At 43.7% G+C, this 19,926-nt stretch overlaps 1 protein-coding gene across 3 annotated transcripts in view; it reads left to right on the plus strand.

Annotated features, from left to right (window-relative positions):
- The window catches only part of CMYA5 (cardiomyopathy associated 5), a 48,531-nt gene extending 31,352 nt beyond the window's left edge, over positions 1 to 17,179 (plus strand). For all 3 annotated transcript variants that reach the window (XM_075410559.1, XM_075410561.1, XM_075410560.1), the window contains 6 exons: positions 1,463 to 1,609; positions 5,054 to 5,198; positions 13,341 to 13,474; positions 14,264 to 14,363; positions 15,401 to 15,577; positions 16,536 to 17,179. In XM_075410559.1, the coding sequence (XP_075266674.1) occupies positions 1,463 to 1,609; positions 5,054 to 5,198; positions 13,341 to 13,474; positions 14,264 to 14,363; positions 15,401 to 15,577; positions 16,536 to 16,788 (956 nt within the window). In that variant the 3' untranslated portion in view covers positions 16,789 to 17,179. The remainder of the gene's footprint in view (positions 1 to 1,462; positions 1,610 to 5,053; positions 5,199 to 13,340; positions 13,475 to 14,263; positions 14,364 to 15,400; positions 15,578 to 16,535) is intronic.
- The last annotated feature ends 2,747 nt before the right edge of the window (positions 17,180 to 19,926 follow it).

Genomic DNA, 19,926 nt, shown 5'->3' on the forward strand with positions numbered 1-19,926 from the left:
ACGTGTAGGATTAAAGATGGGTAACAGTGGAGGAGAGCGTGAGGTAGATGCCTTTCCTTCTCCTTCCCTTCATCCTCCAAAATGCAAGATAAATAGAACAGTCTGTAAAGTGCAGGTCAGTTGTTTGCAGAGAAGCAGCAACATCATTGCTGAATTGTGCTTTTATGAAGTGGCCTGACCTTCATAGAGGATGTGTCCATGCTGCCCCATGGTTGCTCATGGGGACTGCAGATAGAGCTCCCTAAGGGATGGGCTTCATTAGATTTTTAGGGCCCTGTAAGTACTTTGGAAATGTGCCCTAATAAAAAAATTACAGGAAAAGGCAATCGGTATTTCCACAGTATCTCCACATGTAGTCAAAGATTTTTTTCAAAATGACATTAAAATATTTTGAATGTTGACTATGAAATTGAGAAAAGAGGATTCATTAAAAAGCACTGACTGATGGTAAAGTCACTTTAAGCAACAGGGCTCTGCACAAATCCATGTATGTATGTGGGTGCATGCTAAAAGATGCTGAGGGCTTTTTACAATAGGTGATTTATAACTAAGGGCTATAAAGTCCGTCATTAGAAATTGTCCTGTTACAGAGCGGTGAAACCAGGGTTGATAACTGCTGATTGTACGTCCCAAATTTGCAGACTACTCCCCAGCAGGACTGAGGGTCATAATCTCCCGTTGCCATCAATGGGGTTTGAGTGCACTCAACTCAAGGGCCCATCAGAAACTTTCTGTCAAAACTGAGTCAGAGTAAAATATGGAGCTCTTAGCTAGTAACGCTATCTGGATTTTTTTAATTGACCATTTTTTGCATGTTAGTTGTGGCCAGTAGGTCAAGGGAGGTTCTCCTTCCCCTCTACACTGCCCTAGTGAGGCCCCATCTGGAGTACTGTGTCCAGTTCTGGGCTCCCCACTTCAAGAAAGATGAAGAGCCACTGGAGAGAATCCAGAGGAGGGCTACGAGGATGGTGAGGGGCCTGGAGCATCTCTTCTACAAGGAGAGGCTGAGGGAGCTGGGCTTGTTCAGCCTGGAGAAGAGAAGGCTGCGAGGGGACCTCATAAATGCTTATAAATATCTGAAGGGTGGGTGTCAGGAGGATGGGGCCAAACTCTTTTCAGTGGTGCCCAGCGACAGGACAAGGGGCAATGGGCACAAACTGAAGCACAGGAAGTTCCGTCTGAACATGAGGAAGAACTTCTTCCCTCTGAGGGTGACGGAGCACTGGAACAGGCTGCCCAGGGAGGTTGTGGAGTCTGCTTCTCTGGAGATATTCAAGACCCGCCTGGACAAGGTCCTGTGCAGCCTGCTGTAGGTGACCCTGCTTCGGCAGGAGGGTTGGACTAGATGACCCACAGAGGTCCCTTCCAACCCCTACCATTCTGTGATTCTGTGAAAGGCACAATTGTAGGGCCTACCAGTGCGACATGTGTGATGTCCTGTGCATGTGTGTGTTCCTCCCAGGTCTGGTGGAAGAATACAGAGTGACGGTGAAGGAGAGCCACTGCATTCTGGAGGACCTCGAGCCAGATCGCTGCTACAGTGTGTGGGTCATGGCTGTGAATGGCACAGGCTGTAGCTTACCCAGTGAAAAATCCATTTTTAAAACAGGTATGTACATGTTTTGGCATCCTCAGACCAGTTCTAGTCCATAGTGTTACTGAATCACAGGAAACTGCTTCAGTTAGCCTATCTGGCAGACAGGAGGCAATCAGTCACAGTGGTGCCCCTTTTTGCTAAGAGATAGCGGCATAATTGTTCCTGGGAGGAGGCTTGCAATCATTCAGATTTGAAGACGTTTCCAGGCTCAGGCCTCGTGACCGAGGCGTTGGGGCAGCACATTATGAATTTCTCTTCTGAGTGCTCTGCAGTGCTCTGGGGCAGCTCTGGGAAAGCCACCCAGCTGCTCCCTGCTACTTCTCCGGTGGAAAATGGAGGCAATGGCTGCATTGCTTTGGCTCTCTGCCATCCTGCCAAATAAATCTACATTGCATTGGTTTAAATTATTAACTTTTCAAGGGAAAGCCTGCTTTACCGAGGTTACACACTGCGTCTAGCTCAGTGGGACACAAATCTCAGGTGTGGCTGAGAGGTTCTGCTGCTGTTTGTGTGGCATAAATTAAGATGAATATTTAGACAAATATTGTCTGTGAGCTTCATTTGACTGATTAATTTTTCTGAGCTTTTATTTCTTTAATAATTTGTATTAACAAAACTAGCTTTAATTTCTTTAATAATCTGTATTAACAAAACTATTGCTTCTTGAATTGTGAGCAAAGTGAAGCATCTTGTGTCTGAGGCCCTCTTGCCAGACACTTTTTTTGGTGCTACAGGATAAAAACAATCATTCTGTTCTTGCAGTCACAAAACACAGACAAGGGTATTTAACAATTTTGTAATGAGTTAACTTTGTACAACACTGACTGTATTGTTGAAATCACTTGGCAGCAACCACAGCTTCAAGGCTTTTGCTTAATCCACTAGACTTCAATTTTATTGATAATTCTACTTGATATTCAATTTGTTGTTCATATTTTTAGCAAAGATTATTTTCCAGAGCATTCAATGTAGAAATTCAAATTTTATGGCCTTAACAATGGAATTGTGATCATGGTGCAGAATTCCTGTGAAAAGGTCAAATAATAATGAGTTGTTATTAGCTAATAAATCATGATTTAAGAAGGGGTTCTCACCTCTCTGAAGTCATTATTTTTAAGAACTGTCTCTGCCTTTTGGCATCAAGTTCACCATTCTTTTTCCCAAAACTGAAGCCTTCTGAAGAAGTTAATTTTCTCAAGTCTTTGATGCCATCCATTGGCCTGTTTCTTTAAGAAAACAAATAAACTAAATCAAATGAGGCATGATTTAACACCTTCCTTCAAGCTGAGGTGAACTCCCTTTGGAGTGCACTGAGCCCCAGATGGACTTGTGGGGACACTGATGAGCACGGACTGATGCAAAACCGTTGCATCCCCATAACACCACAGGCAGATAGATGAGCACTGGTAATGGAAACCAGTTCTTCAGCGTGAGCCTAGCTACTTTGATATAAACCTAGAGTGCTTTGATCCTTCAAGTAGCCCAGTGAACTCAGAAGCAAGAATTTAGAGTTCATTTTCAGTAATTCAGATAAAAGTTGGCACATGCAAGAAAATAATCTGCTGCTACATGCAGTTACAGGAACTTACGCATTAATGGTGGACCAAAGCTGTGCCTCCTCCAGGAGTTGTGAACACCCACAAGGTTTCTCTGTTGGGATTACACCTGTGGACATGGCTGTGGGCCTGGGGAATTCTGGGGAGTGGAGGTGGGTGCTGCTGCACCATCCCCCCAGTACCTCCTGCCTCCTGCTCCTCCACCTCCCAAACTGTCCTCCCCTCCCTTGGGGAACGCGCTGTTTCCAAGCACTATTGTCTGTGACGGAATGGTGCTGAAGGCAGCAAGGATCCCTCTACCCACTCTCCTCCCTGTCCATCTCAGAATGACCTCCAGATGAAAACTCTTCGCAATCCTAAAGACATAGGGGTGAACGCAGCTTCTTCTGTTGTTCGAAACCTGTGTGATTCTCACCCTGTATCTGAGAGACAGAGTAATATCTTACCCTTTTTGGCTGTTTGCCTTTTATAAGATCACTTACATGAGTGCTGGAATACTATGAGGAAATCAGATATATATTCTAACTGCAGTTAACTCATTAAAAACATCTCAGAAGCACAGCAACAACTTTTTCTGGTATGCTCGCTCCGTCTACTCTTTAGATAAATAGTTTCAAATAAAATAAAAAAAGCTTGATGTCCTTTGGCACACTGTTCGCACATACGTGAATGTGGATATGTGTGCCAGTTGCTGAATGCAGGTATTAGGGGATTTAGCTTTTAATTTTTCATTCTTTAGGAACAGATGCATTTAAAACCAGACAATAATCACATATGTCAGAAGAGAATGAAGGGATTATTGCTAAGGGAGCTATGCAACTGTATTACCAGATGAGAATCTATCCCACAGATTCATTGTTCTCCTGAATACCTAGATTAGCTGTTCCTGTAGTAAAACATCGAGTACGTCTTAACCTGAACTGCTGACCTCCTGATTTTCACTAAACCAGGAAATTGATATGTACTTGTGGGTGTTTTTCTTTCCTTTTCTACCAGTAAAAAATTATTTTTCTTGCAAAACAGAAAGCATCTGGAATGCTGTTTGCAGTTCTATAAGATTATCTTGTGATAAAATTGTCTAATTTCTACTTTTGTTTCACTCCTCCTATTTCGAATCCAGTCTCTTTAAAAGCAAACAACTTTCTCTGATCTTTTATTAATTAATAACCTTTCTTTTAGGGATTGGTACTAGGACTGTTTATATGAGTTTCAACAACAGGTCTTAAGGTTGGCTGATGTTGCTGTTCCCTGGAAAGCGAAAGAGCAAATGAATACAACTAATCCATTTTCAGCCTAAGATGTTGGATGTGCAATGTCACACAATTGCTTTTGATTACTTGCATTCAGTGCAGTATTTTACATTCCATTGCAGTTGAGCCTGTAGTTCTTAAATTGACGCTCTAAAATGAGAAATTACAGGAACAAATTTTAGCATTGCAAAAATAAACAGGACATAATTAAGCACAAAGTCAGCATCTCCCCATCAGTTCTACAGCAGCACATTTGTTTCTGATGCAGTTCATGCAGGGACTGCTGAGCACAGGATTAAGGTGATGTAGGGAGACCTGTAGACAGTACTGACTTAGTGCTCTGCTCCTAGAAGATTGGTAGAAATGAGGAAGACGTGCTAGAGAATAGTCGTAAAAATCTACATGGGGTTCTAAGGATGTGCAGAAATGCACAAATATTCACAGTGACTTTCCCAGGGTGGGGTTTTTCCCCCCCACAATGTAACCCTCTGTGATCAAAATGCAGACAAGCAAAAGATCACTGCTGCATGGGCAAAACTAATTATCCCATGTTTTTTTGGGGAGGTCACTCCTCCTTTCCCTCACGAGCATCCCCCTCCAGCCTCTGGCACTGTCCTCACAGTATAGCTAACTTCTCCCTGTGTCCTCAGCACCCGCCATCCCCACCATCAAGGCCGAGGACTGCACGGTGTGTTGGGACACGGCCACTGTCCGCTGGCGTGCCAGGTCAGCGTCGGCAGAGTCCTTCACCCTGGAGTACTGCCGACAGCACTCGTTGGAAGGAGAGGGTCTCAGGTCAGTGCCACGGTCGTGTGTGCCGCGCAGCTGGGTTAGGCAGCCGCTAATGAGCGTTGCCCAGACCGCGGGTCGTCTTGCAAGAGATTGTTCTGTCTTCAGCTGCGCGAGGAAGAAATCTGCTTCTGCGTGCTGAGGAATTTACAGGACGGACACTAATCTGTGAGATTAGGCTGAGACATAAAAGTACTTCCTTTTTGTTCTGCTTAACCAGGCAATCCCTTTCATATGGGGCCAAAACCCTGGAGACATTGCGCTGTATGCAGTCAAGCAGAAGTTGCAGGGCTCTGCTGGCTGGGGAAACAATCACTGCCCTGCCATGGCCCGGGACAGGGCAGCTGAGCTCCATGGGAAGGAGACGGATGGAGGACCCCAGCACAGCTTTGTGCTTTCTGGTGAACAAGATAGGAGCCAGCCTGGGGCATTGCAAGGGTGGTGCGGGTGTCCCAGTAATACTGGTGACCCATCTGCGCTGTCTGGATGCCTCTCAAAGCATAGTGGAGCTCAGCGCTGCCCAGCTGTGCCGGTGTGCCACAGGGGCCAAAGAGCAGCTTTGAAACTGGGGGTGGTGTCTGCTTATGCCACATCCGATCTGCTTTCCCTGACGCTAAGTCTGTGCTGCATAGAGGAGAGGGCGAGGAGGGATGTAGGCACCATTGAGCCATGAAACCATGCGCTGTGTTGAAATGCAGAGAAAATGATGTGGTGCTCTGTATGTCCTGGCTTCGGGTTTTTTGTTTGGTTCCTTTCTTAAAAACAGTGACAACAGTATTGCAGCAAAATGCAGTTGCAAAGGTCTGAGAAGCTTTGGGAGGTGGGGGCCTGACATGCCATATGGAACCCTGTGAAAGACCTGTGGCCCAGCTGAGTTTGTCTTCTTCACCTCCCGGGGAGCCTGATTAGGGTCCTTAGCTTGGGACTTGTTCATCTGGACGTCATGGAGATGTGGTAGAGAGGGAAGAGCTCCACCCCCTGCAGTCAAATTAGTTAAGTGGACTAAAGAGTTCACAGGTTTCTAGTAGACAAGTGTGACACTGAAATTGTATGCACCTTGCTCCTTGCAAAATTAGGCTAAAAATATGAAATAAAAAATTCTGCAGGGTTGGTAAATGATTTTTTCATGCAGTACCAGCGTGCTGCATTCATGCAATCAAGGAAATGCCCTGCCCAGCTCTTCTGCCTCTCGGAGGGTAGCCAGACCTGCTCCATTTCATATATATTTCATCAGGCCATCAGGTCACTGACAACCTGCCAGAGTCGCTGTTGGTCAGGAATAATGGAGCTGCTCCCAAAACCTGTGCTGTGTGTTTGCCCTCAGGTTTCTTTGCCGTTAACTGGAATAGCCTCTTTTTCTTGAAGCTGAACCAGAAAGTGTGCTGGTTTCTGTAATCTGTGAGCGAGGTGTCGATAACACCAAGCAGTTTGCCTGTGTGGTGATAACTGTGGCAAAAAGCTGCGAGAACTGACCCACTGCCTTTCTCAAGAGACCTTGTGGAAAATCTAACATGTTTATAGTTATAGTGAGTCGTATTTGACTTTTTGAGTGTCTCTGTGGGCAGAAGCTGGCTGTTTACTGTGACAAGTGTGAAAAATTCCCATGGGACATAATCATTAATTTTCTCAGAATTGCTGTAGTTCAAATTTCTGTATTTGCAGAAGGGCTATGACCTCTTTTTACAGTGTCAAAGACCACCTTTTACCACTTATTTTACCTCAGAGCAGTGCCTCTCTCTCCTTTTCCAAAAGCAACCCCCTGAGATTAACCTGGAAAGCTGCTGTAATGACATAAGACTTTTCAGTGATGAAGATTTTTTTTTTAAGATTTCTGGGGGTTTTAAAACTTTTTTTTTTTTGCATAAACCCAAGAAAAAATAGTATTTCTCCCATTCAAGGCCCCCAGGGTGCAATTTAGGACTAGAAATCAGTTCCTTATATAGCTGATATAGTGAGAAGCTGCCTTCTGGAAGTACCTGTAAGGAGCTTAGAGTTCCTGTGTCAGATACATATATCAGGTGGAATAAAACTCTGTCTTTATACCACCCAGCATCTGGCCCTGGAAATGCCGTACTTTCTTCTGGTTGCTTTCCTTGAAAGCTTGGAATTTGTCCTTCACAGGTTTCCTGAGCAACGCTAGTCTTGGGTACCAGCCAAATGTGGAGCCCTTTGACAGACAGCCTGTGCCTCTTGCTTGGGGCAGCCCTGTAGCTAAACGATTTCCCAGTCTCTGAGTGGGAGTCCAAACACATTTCTCAGCAACCCTGGAAAGTTCATACGACTGCTGCTGGGGGCACAGCATGAAAGCAGAGGTCAGGGAAGCACATCCAAAGGAAGTCCTGGAAAAAGTGGTACAGTCCCATCCTGCAAAGCCGTTTTCACAGATACCATTCTGGGAGCTCACCCAAGTGAAGGGGCACCACCAAGGGATAAGAGAGGGACAAATGCCCCCATCGAACAGCTGGAGATGAGTGTGGTGCCCCTGGTCTGGGCCAGCCCTCAGTAGCCTTTGGCATGCCACAAAATCACAGGATGGTTGAGGTTGGAAGGGATCTTTGGAGGACATCTGGTTGAACACTGCTGCTTGAGCAGGGCAACCTAGAGCCATTTGCCAAGATGGCTTTTGAATATCTGCAAGGAGGTCCTTGAGCTGTCCTGGAGCAGTCTCAGCTCTCTAGGGAGAAATTTTAAAGTACATCTGAAATGGAATCCTCATTAAAAGTTTCCTTGTGAATACCATAAAAAAACCACTATATTTTCCCCTCAGGGTTCTCTGTCCTTGCCAGCTTGCCACCTGAGGGACATGTTTTCATATAAAACCATTTGAAATCTTCTGCAACAGTGAGTCCCTGGCCTGCTGCTGTGGTTTTAAAGCTCCTTCCTGGGATGATTCTTTTTCTAGAATCTTTATGAGGCTTTGCAAGGTTTCTTTCAGTTTCCAGAGCTCTGCGATTTTCTCGTTGTTCAACCTCTTTGTGTTGAGAAGTCAATGGAGCTGTGGGTGGAAGATGGAAAACTGCAAGAAATGTAGTCCAGGGATTAGGTGTGTGGGCTGTTCAGATGGAAACCATGTATCACATGATGAGAAATCTGTTAGACTCAGGGAGGCAGAAATTAGTACAGTATGCAGTGAGTTCTTGAAAGTGGAAGGGACTGAGTGTCATCCTCTCCACCAATGTGAGACCTTCACTGATAGTAACTGAAATTTTCTATCTACTTACAAAGCAGGTCCAAAGCTAAAGAGGAGCAAGCCTCGATTCTGTTGCCTTGCTCACATACAGTCCTGCCAGCTCAGGAAACAAGGTGTGGAAAACAATGAATCTTCGTCCCCTCTGGCTGTGCTGGGCTTGCTGTCTCAGGTAGCAGCGAGGACCATTGCAGGTGGTGCTTTGGTGATCTAACCCCAAAACAGCCAGAGCTGGGACAGAGAAGGGGAAAGAAAGCATGCAGCACAGATGGGATAAAATTCGGAGCTATTTGTTCTTTATTTTTAGCTTCAAGAGCTTTTTTCCCTCACCCTTCACAGAAGGGTGCACCCCTTCTGTGTGCTTCTACAAGTACATTGAGAAGCTTGCATACTTTCAGCTCTAACTGCACATCAGTGGTACCAGCACAGGTCTGGAGGTGCTGTTTCAGTGGGATCTTGGGGGGTGGAAATGACAATTATGGCACAGAGGGCCTTCTGCATCACTGCGAGACGTATTATTTGCTGGGTTGGTGCAATATTAAAAAATATCTTCTAGACGTTGTTTCCTTGAAATAAAAGAAGATGCTGATGAGAGAAACATGCATCAAAACACACCATCAGATTTCCATAAAACCAAAGAAATCACAAATTTAACAGACAACTGCTACTATAATATTCCTTGGCAATTTAAGGGTGAAGAAGCATGTAATTCCTTTCTGTTCTGCTTTGAATAGCACGTACCTGAAATTTGGTGACTGGATTTTGAGACTTACAGGTTCCTTTTATAAAAAGATGGATTAAGAGGAGATACTTAAAGTATTTAAATTCAAATATTTCTTGAATTTCTATGGACTGAATTTTGTATTGTGATGCCATGTGGGGACAGTGCAAATACGATAACATTTAGGCTAAAGGCCAGGATGCCTCATGCTTTGATAATAACATTATTACATTTCCAATCATCTATAAAGTGGGCAGGTGTATTTAAAGTAGAAAATAGCTGACATTAAAAATGTTGTAGGTGGATTTCTCTTACTTTCATGACCAAAATTACGCAGTTCAATACTTAATGTTGAACTTGAGGAAGATATAGCTGCAATGCTTGTTACAAGAACTTCGAAATGAAACAGGCTTCCCCCAACAGAGTCAGGATCCATTTTCCCTTCCTTTCTCCTACGCATGACCTGTATGGTGTAAGCAAAGCAGAATTCATACCTTCTCCTCATCCTTGCTTTTTTTATCCCTGGTTGCAGAGTCAACCTGAAGTATGACAAACTGCAATGATTGCTGTGGAGCTCTCAGTATTCACTTTCCCCCTCCACCCTACGCTCTAGACAGAAGGAGAGGCGATAGCAAGACCTGTTTCTTCTTTGCACACAGCCTCCTGTGAGCTTCGACCTGGCTCAGAGTGTTGCAAATGAAATTTCTTCTTGTTGACATATTCTGTTTCATTAGCTGGCAGCAGCAGGACTGTTTTTTAAGCCTTAATTGTAGATAAAATTGATGGGGTCTTATTCTCAGGCAGCTTAAAGCTGGCTAAAATAGATTACCAAGCAGAGAATGCAATTTGAAAATCTGATCACTGTTTTGCTGACCAGTTCTGCTTAAAGTCCAGTCTTTTCTGTTTCACCACTATGACTGAAAAGAGGCATGCTATTCCTCTCAGATTTAAACATGTGACCAAATCCTGATTTGGATAATTTCAGATTTGAAAGAGACTCAAGTCTGAGTTTGATGGCTGATCCTGTTCTGCAATTGGCTGGACTGAAAAGCTTCTCTGAATACCCAGGCTCTGGACTCCAGAATATGAACACTCCAGATCTGCTCATTACACCAGAATGTACCTATCTACTTGGATTTAGAAACAATTTTGTGTTTTATTAACTAATCATCAGTTAAATAGCACATAGTGAAAAAGAGCATCTCCTAATTTCTTTGGAAGGATACTGATTTATATGGCATTTTCCAGAAGACAGATGAAGAAGCCACACAGAGGGCATCACTGTGCCTAAGACATGTTGATCTACATATTGCTACAGCCAGCTTCCGACAAATAGCTTAGCATATTCTCCCTTCATCTCACTTCTGTTTGCTCAAAACTTCTTTCTGGTGGTCTGTGCTTCAGATTCATATCAGAGATGTCAGGATGGTACTTTTAAGGAACAGATTGGGTGAGGCTTGTCTGGGAAGCATGGACAAATTCCTTCAGAGTTTGGGTGCCCACTTCTTTTCCCCTGTCTCTGCTTCCATCACAGTTTTTCGTTCTTACACTTCTTGTATATTTGCCTCCTTGCTCAGTTCTCATCTTGTATTTTTCTTTGACTCATCTTTCCTTTTTCTCTTGTTCCCTATACTCAGATGAGCCTTTAAAGTCTAAAGATCTCAGGTTCTCATCACGTTGCACCTCTTCCCTGAACCTTTCAGTAAGAAGTGAGCAGCCTGCCAAACTCCCAGTGCCTTGCTGAAGTGCTCTCATGGTTGGGGCTTTGGTTAGTTGCAGGGGTGAAGCGAACCACGCAGTTGCTACCATGTTTGGGCAACCCACTTCTATTTACTGCATCAGTTCCAGCATTAATGTAGCACATTCCCCAAAGGCAGCATGGCTCCACGCTGATCACACAAGAGCCACAAACCCTCTGAAATTCTTTCAAAGTAAAAAGACAGATCACTGGAGCACCCAATGCTTTTTCTCAATGCCTTCAATCAATTTTATTGGCAGCTGTCAGTACAAAATACCTGTTACAGACTAGTGAGGATGATGTGCCAGTGTTTCCCCAGGTTGCCATTCTCCTTGACACAGAGCTTTATGTGGTATTAGCATTAATTTGGTGTGTGTAGGGCTGTGGGATTTTACCTTTATGTGACAAATGCAGCAGAGGCAGGCATGTGAAAAATCCTGATGGAAAAGCACTGGTTATTCTTCAGATTGTACTGCTCTCTGGTGGGACTAATGCAGAAAAACAGTCACCACAAACGAATGCCAGTTATCTGATCTGACTGCTGATTTGCCTGCCTTACATCCTCTAGGGTCACAGTAATTAGTGCTGGAAAAGGTTATTTGTTTAATCTAGCTTCCTGTAGAGACACTACCTGCAGCAGGGAGACCATTCCAGTCTCCACTCTCAAACCTGAGGTGGAAGGGAAAGTGCCTTGGACACTGTAGAGGCATGTCTTCTGTTCATGAATTTGAATACTTGCCTCGAAGATTCTTATAAGTTTTTCTGGGAGGAAATTATCTAATTTATACAGTCTTTACCTGCAAATGTACAATGCGGTGTGTATATACTGTCTGGTTTTGCCATTATTACATGAGGAAAAAATGAGGAAAACCAGGATCCAGCGTATGAGAATTTGTTAAGCCAATATTTCATACTCCTGACAATATAGAAGATAAAACTGGCATCTTTCTAGACATCCAAAGTACTTTCACTGGCACTTGTAATTGCCTGCAAAGCAGATTGAGTGGGTGCTGGCTCTCACTTTCCGGCAGTGTGTGAAGACATGAGTGGTTGAGGATGTGAGGGCTGGAGCTTTTGAGGTACCACAAAGGAGAGACTTCGTCAAAGCAGGGCACTGTGCAAAGGCGGTTCCCCTGCTGCTGCTGCCTCTTGCAAAACCAGCCTGCTGGATTGCACAGCAGCACGAGGGAGACAGAACCAAGACTGTTGATGAGCAATTTGTGAGCAAAAATTTCATAATAAGTAGTGCACTGTTTCGTGCAGTCTCAGATAAGGATATCCATTCTTTTGGATCTGAAACACATGCCCAGACAGTACAAACACAATAAATACGTTCACTGTCCTGCAACTGAATTAATTACAAGGGTTTTTTTTTTACTTCAGAAGCCTGTTTATTTTGGAATGCAGACTTTTTATGGGAGGTAGATGAGAATTTGATTCTGTGCTGCTTGCATTTTATGTGATGAATTATGCTGTGAGATGAACATAAAGTGAGCATTACACCAAATGACTGCACTGAGCGAGGTGGTGGTACAGGAACAAAGGCCTGAGAGTTTGTCAAAGTATGGAGGATCCCTCAAGTAAAATGCCAAAGTTCACAGAATCATAGAAGCATAGGTTGGAAAACACCTCTACGATCATCAAATCCAACCATCTACCCAGCACCACCACTCTGACTAAACCATACCCTGAAGCACCACATCTATGCGTTTTTTTAAACACCTCCAGGGATGGTGACTCAACCACCTCCCTGGGCAGCCTATTCCAATGTCTGAACACTCTTTCCATAAAGAAATTTTTCCTAATATCTAGTCTAAACCTCCCCTGATGCAACTTGAGGCCATTGCCTCTCATTCTATCGCTAGGAGAAGAGACCAACACCTGCCTCACCACAACCTCCTTTCAGGTAGTTGTAGAGAGCAATAAGGTCCTCCCTCAGCCTCCTCCAGACTAAACAGTCCCAGTTTCCTCAGCCACTCCTCGTAACACTTGTTCTCTAGACCCCTCACCAGCCTCGTTGCCCTTCTTTGGACACGCTCCAGCAACTCCATGTCTTTCTTGGGAGTGAGGGGCCCAAAACTGAACACAGTACTCCAGGTGCGGCCTCACCAGTGCTGAGTACGGGGGCACAATCACCTCCCTACTCCTGCTGGCCACACTATTCCTGATACAAGCCAGGATGCCATTGGCCTTCTTGGCCACCTGAGCACACTGCTGGCTCATGTTCAGCTGGCTGTTGACCGACACCCCAAGGTCCTTTTCTGGCAGGCAGATTTCCAGCCACTCCTCCCCGAGCTTGTAGTGTTGCATGGTTAAGTTTCTATATAACCCAGTTGTTTGTGAAAACGGTGTTTGCCTTTCCAGTTTGGAGTTTCCCTATGGTGCCTGTCATTTCAGTAGTCCACAATACTGCTAGGAGGTTTAGCTGTTCGCGTAAATTATTCTTTCCTGATTTGGATATCTGCATACATTTTCATGTATGAAAATCTTCAAAATTTGCAGATCTTTTGCTGGTATAAAGACACCTGAACTGAAAGTATCCCTGGAGCCCAATGTGAACTATTTCTTCTACTTGAGGGCTGTCAACCCGTTTGGGATAAGTGAACAAAGTGAAGCAGCTCTCATCTCAACTAAAGGTAGATTACTATTTTCTTATGTCAAAACAATGGGATTGAAGGGCCGAGCAGTCAAACATGGCATTTTCCTCTGGAAATTGTACCGAAACTTTCCAATATGGGAGTGTGCAAGTTATTGAGATAAAAGGGACCGTATTTTATGTGCTTAAAACTAGCACAAGAAGGGATTACTTCACTTGAAGTTGGCATGTTTATATCAATGTAAAACTGATGTGAACTCAGTAGCAAAAATGTTAAATTCTGTCAAACATATGAAATTATTAGATATTCTTCATAGATCTCAGTGTGCTGGAGTTTGGCAGAGCACGTTCTGATAAAAGATGCCATGACCTTGAAGAAAAAAACCCTCTCACAACTAAAACCTTATGGACTTTGGGTTTCAAGGATGACGAAGCATGCACAGCAGATTTAAAACATAATGGATGATTTAAACTTTAAGTTTTCCAGATAAATAGTGTTAAATCATGTATGATTCTTCCAAATCAGCCTCAAAGTTCAAATTTGCTATTTTGAAAAAGCAATTGGTTTAAAATTATTCAGCCTTTGTGAATACTGAAGACTTTTGTATCACCTAGCTACATTTCTGAACATTGGACTGCCATCCCAGTTGGGCAAAGGCTGGAAGACTCCTTGCGTTTTCACCCAATTTTCTGTTACTCCTACCTGCCAGCAGACACAACTCTGTCCAGCTAAGACAGCAGTTGTTATTGCTTTACTTTTTATGATTCATCTTATGTTAACATTGCCAGCCTCTCAGAACTGGTGTTTCTTTGTCATGAATTGTACCAGGAACTCGATTTCGCCTGCTGAGCGACACAGCCCATCCCGCTTTGCAAATCTCCTCTAATGCAACGGTGATCCGCCTTCCTGACAAAGCCAAATTCACTGGGTGAGTAGCAGCATGACAAGCACGGCCATCCTACAAGGTTCAGGATGGGTCCCTCGCTCTTACTTTTGCCTACAGGTAGCTTTCACATGGCACTAACCAATTTTGTAGAAATGAATCATTTCAGAACTTTGTGTGATTGACCCCCACACCTCCTTTCGAGCACTGCAACATCTGAAGAAAACCAGTAACAGCATTGATGTAGGTGCTGGGAAGAGTTCAGTGTTGCACTGAGGAACTACCAGAAAGTCAAAGGCAGTGGTATCTACGGGGACTGCTGGGTTTGCCTCAGTCCGTGGTCACTGCTTAATCCTCTAGACCCTTTCAGTTTCAAAACAATTTGTTGCTGCCCTGAGAAGACCAGATTTGTGGGCTTACTTTTGAACATGTGGCTAAAAGTAATCCATCTGCCATATTTTGCCCCCTTCTGGGGGCTTTATTGGCAACATTTTCCAAAGCACCTGTGGCTTTGCAGAAGTAGGAAGGGCTCCTGGGATATGTTTAGAATGGTTGTACCAGGCTAACTCCATCCATTGAAAACATGAATTTTTTTTGACATTCTGATATCAGTCTCATCACAAGCAGAGGTCTGCTTGTATAATTTGTGCCATACTGATATGGCTTCTTAAAAGATAATGAGGTGTTACTTGTTTAAGCACTTTTTTTACTGTTACAGCTGAATGCACACAAGATGTTTGTCACTGTGTTAATTAAAACAGCCATACTTTCTAGTTTGAACAAACCTTGTAAATTTGAGGTCCATTTTTTGCCTCCAAAGTCACCTTTTCCACCTTTTGCTAGTTTCATATAGCTCTGGATAAAGAGTTTTTTCTCCTTAAGATGAGTTCATCTCGGTGCAAAGACGAAATGACTCTCAGTGACAACAATCAAAAATCTTTGATAAAACTGTGCAGTTAGAAGAACAGAGTGCAATCTTTCAGTAATTTTAGGTGATGCTGCATGACGTAACTATAAGAAATATTGCAATATGGCTGGCCTACCACCACACTCACTTTACTGTATGCCTCTTCCACAAACAGGTTTCCTTCAGTCCTGGGTGAACTGCTGCCTGCTCAGGGACATCATTATTGGGAAATCATTGTCTCTGCCTGCAGAAGCTACAGAATTGGGATTTGCTATGAGGCAATATCACAGAGCAGCATTCTGGGGCTGAGTGATACCTCCTGGTGCCTGTGGTGCTGTCCTACACAAACCAGGTAAAGCTGAGTCAGTCTAGTTGCCTCCGAAGTCACTTGTGCTTCACATAAATAAAGCTGGCCAGCTTCAAGAATCATGAGAGCAGAAAGGCTACATCTGCTTGCTTTCTGTAAATTTGAGTAATAAGAAAAGCACAGATACAAAGGAACTTTAGATCTCCTCTTAATTAAAAAAACAACTTATAAAGCACTTCAAAAAATAAGATTAATCTCAAACAGACCAGTTTACCACCTTCGCCCAGACAGTGAATAAAACTTTAAAAAATAATTTGCCACTGCTTTCTCATTCCAGGCTCATATCCTGAACTGCTTCGCAAAATCCAAGGAAGTGTGTTCATTTCCATAAATGCAGTCTTTTTAGAATCTATTTCCATCTGCAGGAGACGTCAAACCTCCATAGGGAATGCCTTCTCCTGCCTTGTCCTTCACAGTGATAGGAACCCACCTGCCACTGTGGCAGGACTGTAGGGTGCTGGGGTGGTCTTCAGCAGGCTAATGCAACACTGCCTGGAGGTTTGTAAGGCATAGCCCCGTTAATGGTGTAAAGGTGCTCTTGATCTCAACAAGTGTGCTTTTTTATTGTGAAATCATATAGATGCACAAACAAAACTAGCTAAATGAAACATCTGAGATGCAAAGGGTTTTTCCAAAGCAAAGCCCATGCTTTAATCCCCACAAATACATGTAATAAGAAAGATATAGATTAATATGATTACAGCAAGTCTGCTTTTATCCTGAGAGTCCAAAGCTGCCAAGTGTAAAGGGCTCATCAGCATGCAAGGCAGGGCTGTGAAGCGATGCCGCATTTGCTTTGCTTACGTACTGAGCAAAATGCTGTTGCCACATGATACGCTGCTGTATGCAGCCACCTGTTAATAGGTGGGAATTAAGCCGTAGGCTATTTCTGGTAAATCGCCATGAGGAGGCTCACTCTGTTCTGGTTTCCCTTTTCCTGCAGCTTTCTCTACAGATCTCTTCACACTGGTGTGATGAGTGATGTCCATGTGACAGAACACCCATGCAGGATCGGCATCCTGTTGGATTACAGCGGTGGCAGACTGTTGTTCTTCAATGCAGAGCGAGGACTGGTGCTGTTCACCATCAGGCACAAATTCACTGATGCTGCTCACCCGGCCTTTGCCCTGGAGAAGGCTGGGGTGCTTACCCTGCGCACAGGAATGGAGCTGCCGGAGTTTGTGAAGCACAGCTAATCCCCTGCTTCACACTTTCAGGAAAACTGATAATTACAGCGTCAGGGGACAGGGAAGGGAAGAGGGGTGCCAGGGAGTAATGTCTAGTCATCACTGATCAATGCTACTCACACAGCTCTCCCCTACATCATTATCAATTGTAGTTAGTGCTCAGCCATGTAATCACCCTGAGCCTGGAGACAAAATCAATTCCTTCAAATAGAGTGCTCACATATTGATGTACACAGAATTAATCTTGAGTGGAAAAAAAAAGTTTTGTTAGACATGAGCATTAAGTGGGGGGGAGGAATGTACTTTCCCTGTGAAAATAATGACAGTGCTAACTGTCTTTTTAAAGTTGATGATGAGCCTGTGTATAAAATAAATGTATTTCTCACTGCAATACATGAAAGACATTGTTTCATCATTTGCCAGGACACTCAAAGCCCAAATCCAAGCTGATGTGTTTGAAAAATGTGCAAAACTTTCAACAACTGAAACATTATACAGGTTAATGTATCTTGTAGTATTGTTTGCCAACTCTTTTCTTTAAATGCACAAACTAAGCAAACCTTGAAATCTGCACGTTTGCAAAACGAGTGAGTCTCAGAGTAGTCTTCATATCAATCACGTAAAGTTTGAGCACACAACACCTACCTAACCTGCTCACAGGAGACACACAGACAGCTACCTGGCTGTGTCAGTAAATATCTGTGCCTGTGAATAGCTACTCATGAAACACATGTACGTGGGAACTCGACAGTAGTAGTAAAAGTCTTACCCTATGTTTTTTATCCTCTATTTTTTGGGTAAGCGGTTTTGATGGTGAAGGGAAGGTTGCCACCCGGGACCTTAGAGAAGGTCTAATTGCCAGTGACCTTCTTGTGGATCACCCTTTTTTCCATCACTGCTTTTTAGCTTTGGATCTACAGATTTGATGCTCCTGATTTCAGGCCTCGGTCCTGGTCTCTCCCGTTGTCTACACCACCACCAGCATCACGGCAGTGAGGGGCAGTGTTTCAGGGCCATCAACACAGGCTAAAAATGGTTGGTTCTCAGCAGAGAAATAGGATGCTGATATTCCCCCTTGTCTTTTTCAAACCATTTTTCCAAGCACTTCACACGTTGGTGGTATGGCTGTTGTCTCGCTTGCCCCAAGGGCTGAATGCACGAATGCCAGTGGTGCTGAACTCCGGTGAATGCTGGGGGGAAATTAATCTTAAGGCAGGCAGGCAATGCTTTTCATGCTGTGCCTGCTCTGGAGATTTCTGCCACAGGGGACAGTGCTGCCGGGCTCACTTCTAAGCTCAGCTGAAGAGCTGTACTCCCCGAAATAAAGCAGATTTCAGGAGTCTAACAGAGAGATTTTGCCTCTAAAGAGAGGACTTAAATGAGTTATAGGGAAGCTTCTGCTTTTTATGCTCAGAGGAGGTGCTGCCTGGTGCTGTTTTATTTATGATTTAACACCACCAAGGCATGTCCTTGCTGCTCTAGCCTTCTATATACTTGGTGTCCCAGAGGAGCCACGCTGTCATAGCAGGCTCAAGTGAGATGGTTGAGGCAAGATAAACAAGATCTTGTGACCATTTATTTTAAGCCAGAGCTCTTTTTGGCATTTCAATTAAAGAGTGCAAGTTCTGAGTCCCTGCTGGAGAGAGAGCGGAATGAAAATGCAGGGTAGTGCCCTGTTGGCTCAAGTGAGTGCTTTGTAGAGATGTGGAGGATGGTGAGAAGAAAGTCCAGGATTAACTGGGAAAGAAAAACAGAAAGGGTATCGGGGGTAGCATTATCATGAAGGCTGAGGAGAAGGAGGTAGAAGGCAGACTGGAAACTCACACAGAGCAGATGGTAAGGTAAGCTAAGAGGCAGGTCAGTGGTGTTGGCAGGGTGCATTGCTCAGGACCCCACAGCCAGTGAGTTCGCCAGAGGTTTAGCTGTCTCCAAGCTTAATGTGGCACTTTGAATTAAACCTGAAAAATCCCGGCACTGGGGCTGTTTTACCTGGGTTCTCCTGACCCTGGTCACTGCTGTCCCAAATGAGGGATTGCTTCATGGACGTCAGTGTGATGTATTGTCAAGGGGACAGCCAGTGAGATGAAGCAAAATGACATTAAATTATTTGGGTGGTTTCTGTAATGAAGACAAGAAGCAGTTGCCTTGTCAAAGGCTACTGTGTTTTAGTAAAGTGCAATTTTATCACGAGGAGCGAAAGCCTCAGCTATTGCCATGCATTATTACTCAGGTACTATTGCAAAATTTGAGCTTGGAAAAATATTTTTATTGGAGGCACATCATTCTTAGAAATACTTGGTTCCTTTTGAAAACTGCCTGTTTTCTGGCTAATTTTTGTAGAAGGTTCAGCTTTTATATTGGGCAGTATCAAAAAGTGTATTCACTGTTTGTGTGAAATCTGGATAAATTATTTTAGCTTGAAAATGACACTCAGAGGACCTAAACAGTACTAATTTGAATGTCTATGTCTAGTCTGCATAAACTCATGCCAGATGAACAAATGCCTAGAGAGAATATCCTGTTCGAGAGATGAAACAAAGGGCACACAAAACAGACAACAATATATAAGATTTAAGATTCAGTACAGGGAAAAAAATTATGTTAGTGAGGAAAGCAGATCCTGAAAGCCACAATTAAGCTGCTAGGACTTATAATACCTGGTGTAAACTCTCCTCCTTTTGGAAAGCCTAGAGGTACACCTGCAGTGAACTTTTACTTGCCTGATGGGCATGAAGTGGCACCAAGTTCAGGAATTCACTCTCCAGGAGGTAATGGTCCACAGATGCTTGAATGAGCACAGCAGTCCATATGACTTTGCTTTCAGATGAACTGAGATTTTGCGGCTTTTGTGTCCAGTTTTTTCTGGCCATTGTAGTTCATAATCATATACTAGAAGAGAAAGACAAAAAACTCCGAGTCACTGTATTTTTCTTGTGCTTGATGAATTTAGCATTTAGAAATACCTCAAAAACCGTGTGACTTATTTTTCAGCAAAGGGTATTAGTTAGCTTGTCTGATAGTAACTAGGACTGTGTGTACATGGTCTGGTCATCATTGCATGCCTAGAACTACATCGAAATACATTTTAAGGGTTACACAAAGAATTGTAAAAGAGTTCACCAGTAATTTGGTGTTTATTTTCATCCT

The sequence above is a fragment of the Opisthocomus hoazin genome, chromosome Z (assembly GCF_030867145.1).
Source record: "Opisthocomus hoazin isolate bOpiHoa1 chromosome Z, bOpiHoa1.hap1, whole genome shotgun sequence".
Taxonomy (NCBI): Eukaryota; Metazoa; Chordata; class Aves; order Opisthocomiformes; family Opisthocomidae; genus Opisthocomus; species Opisthocomus hoazin.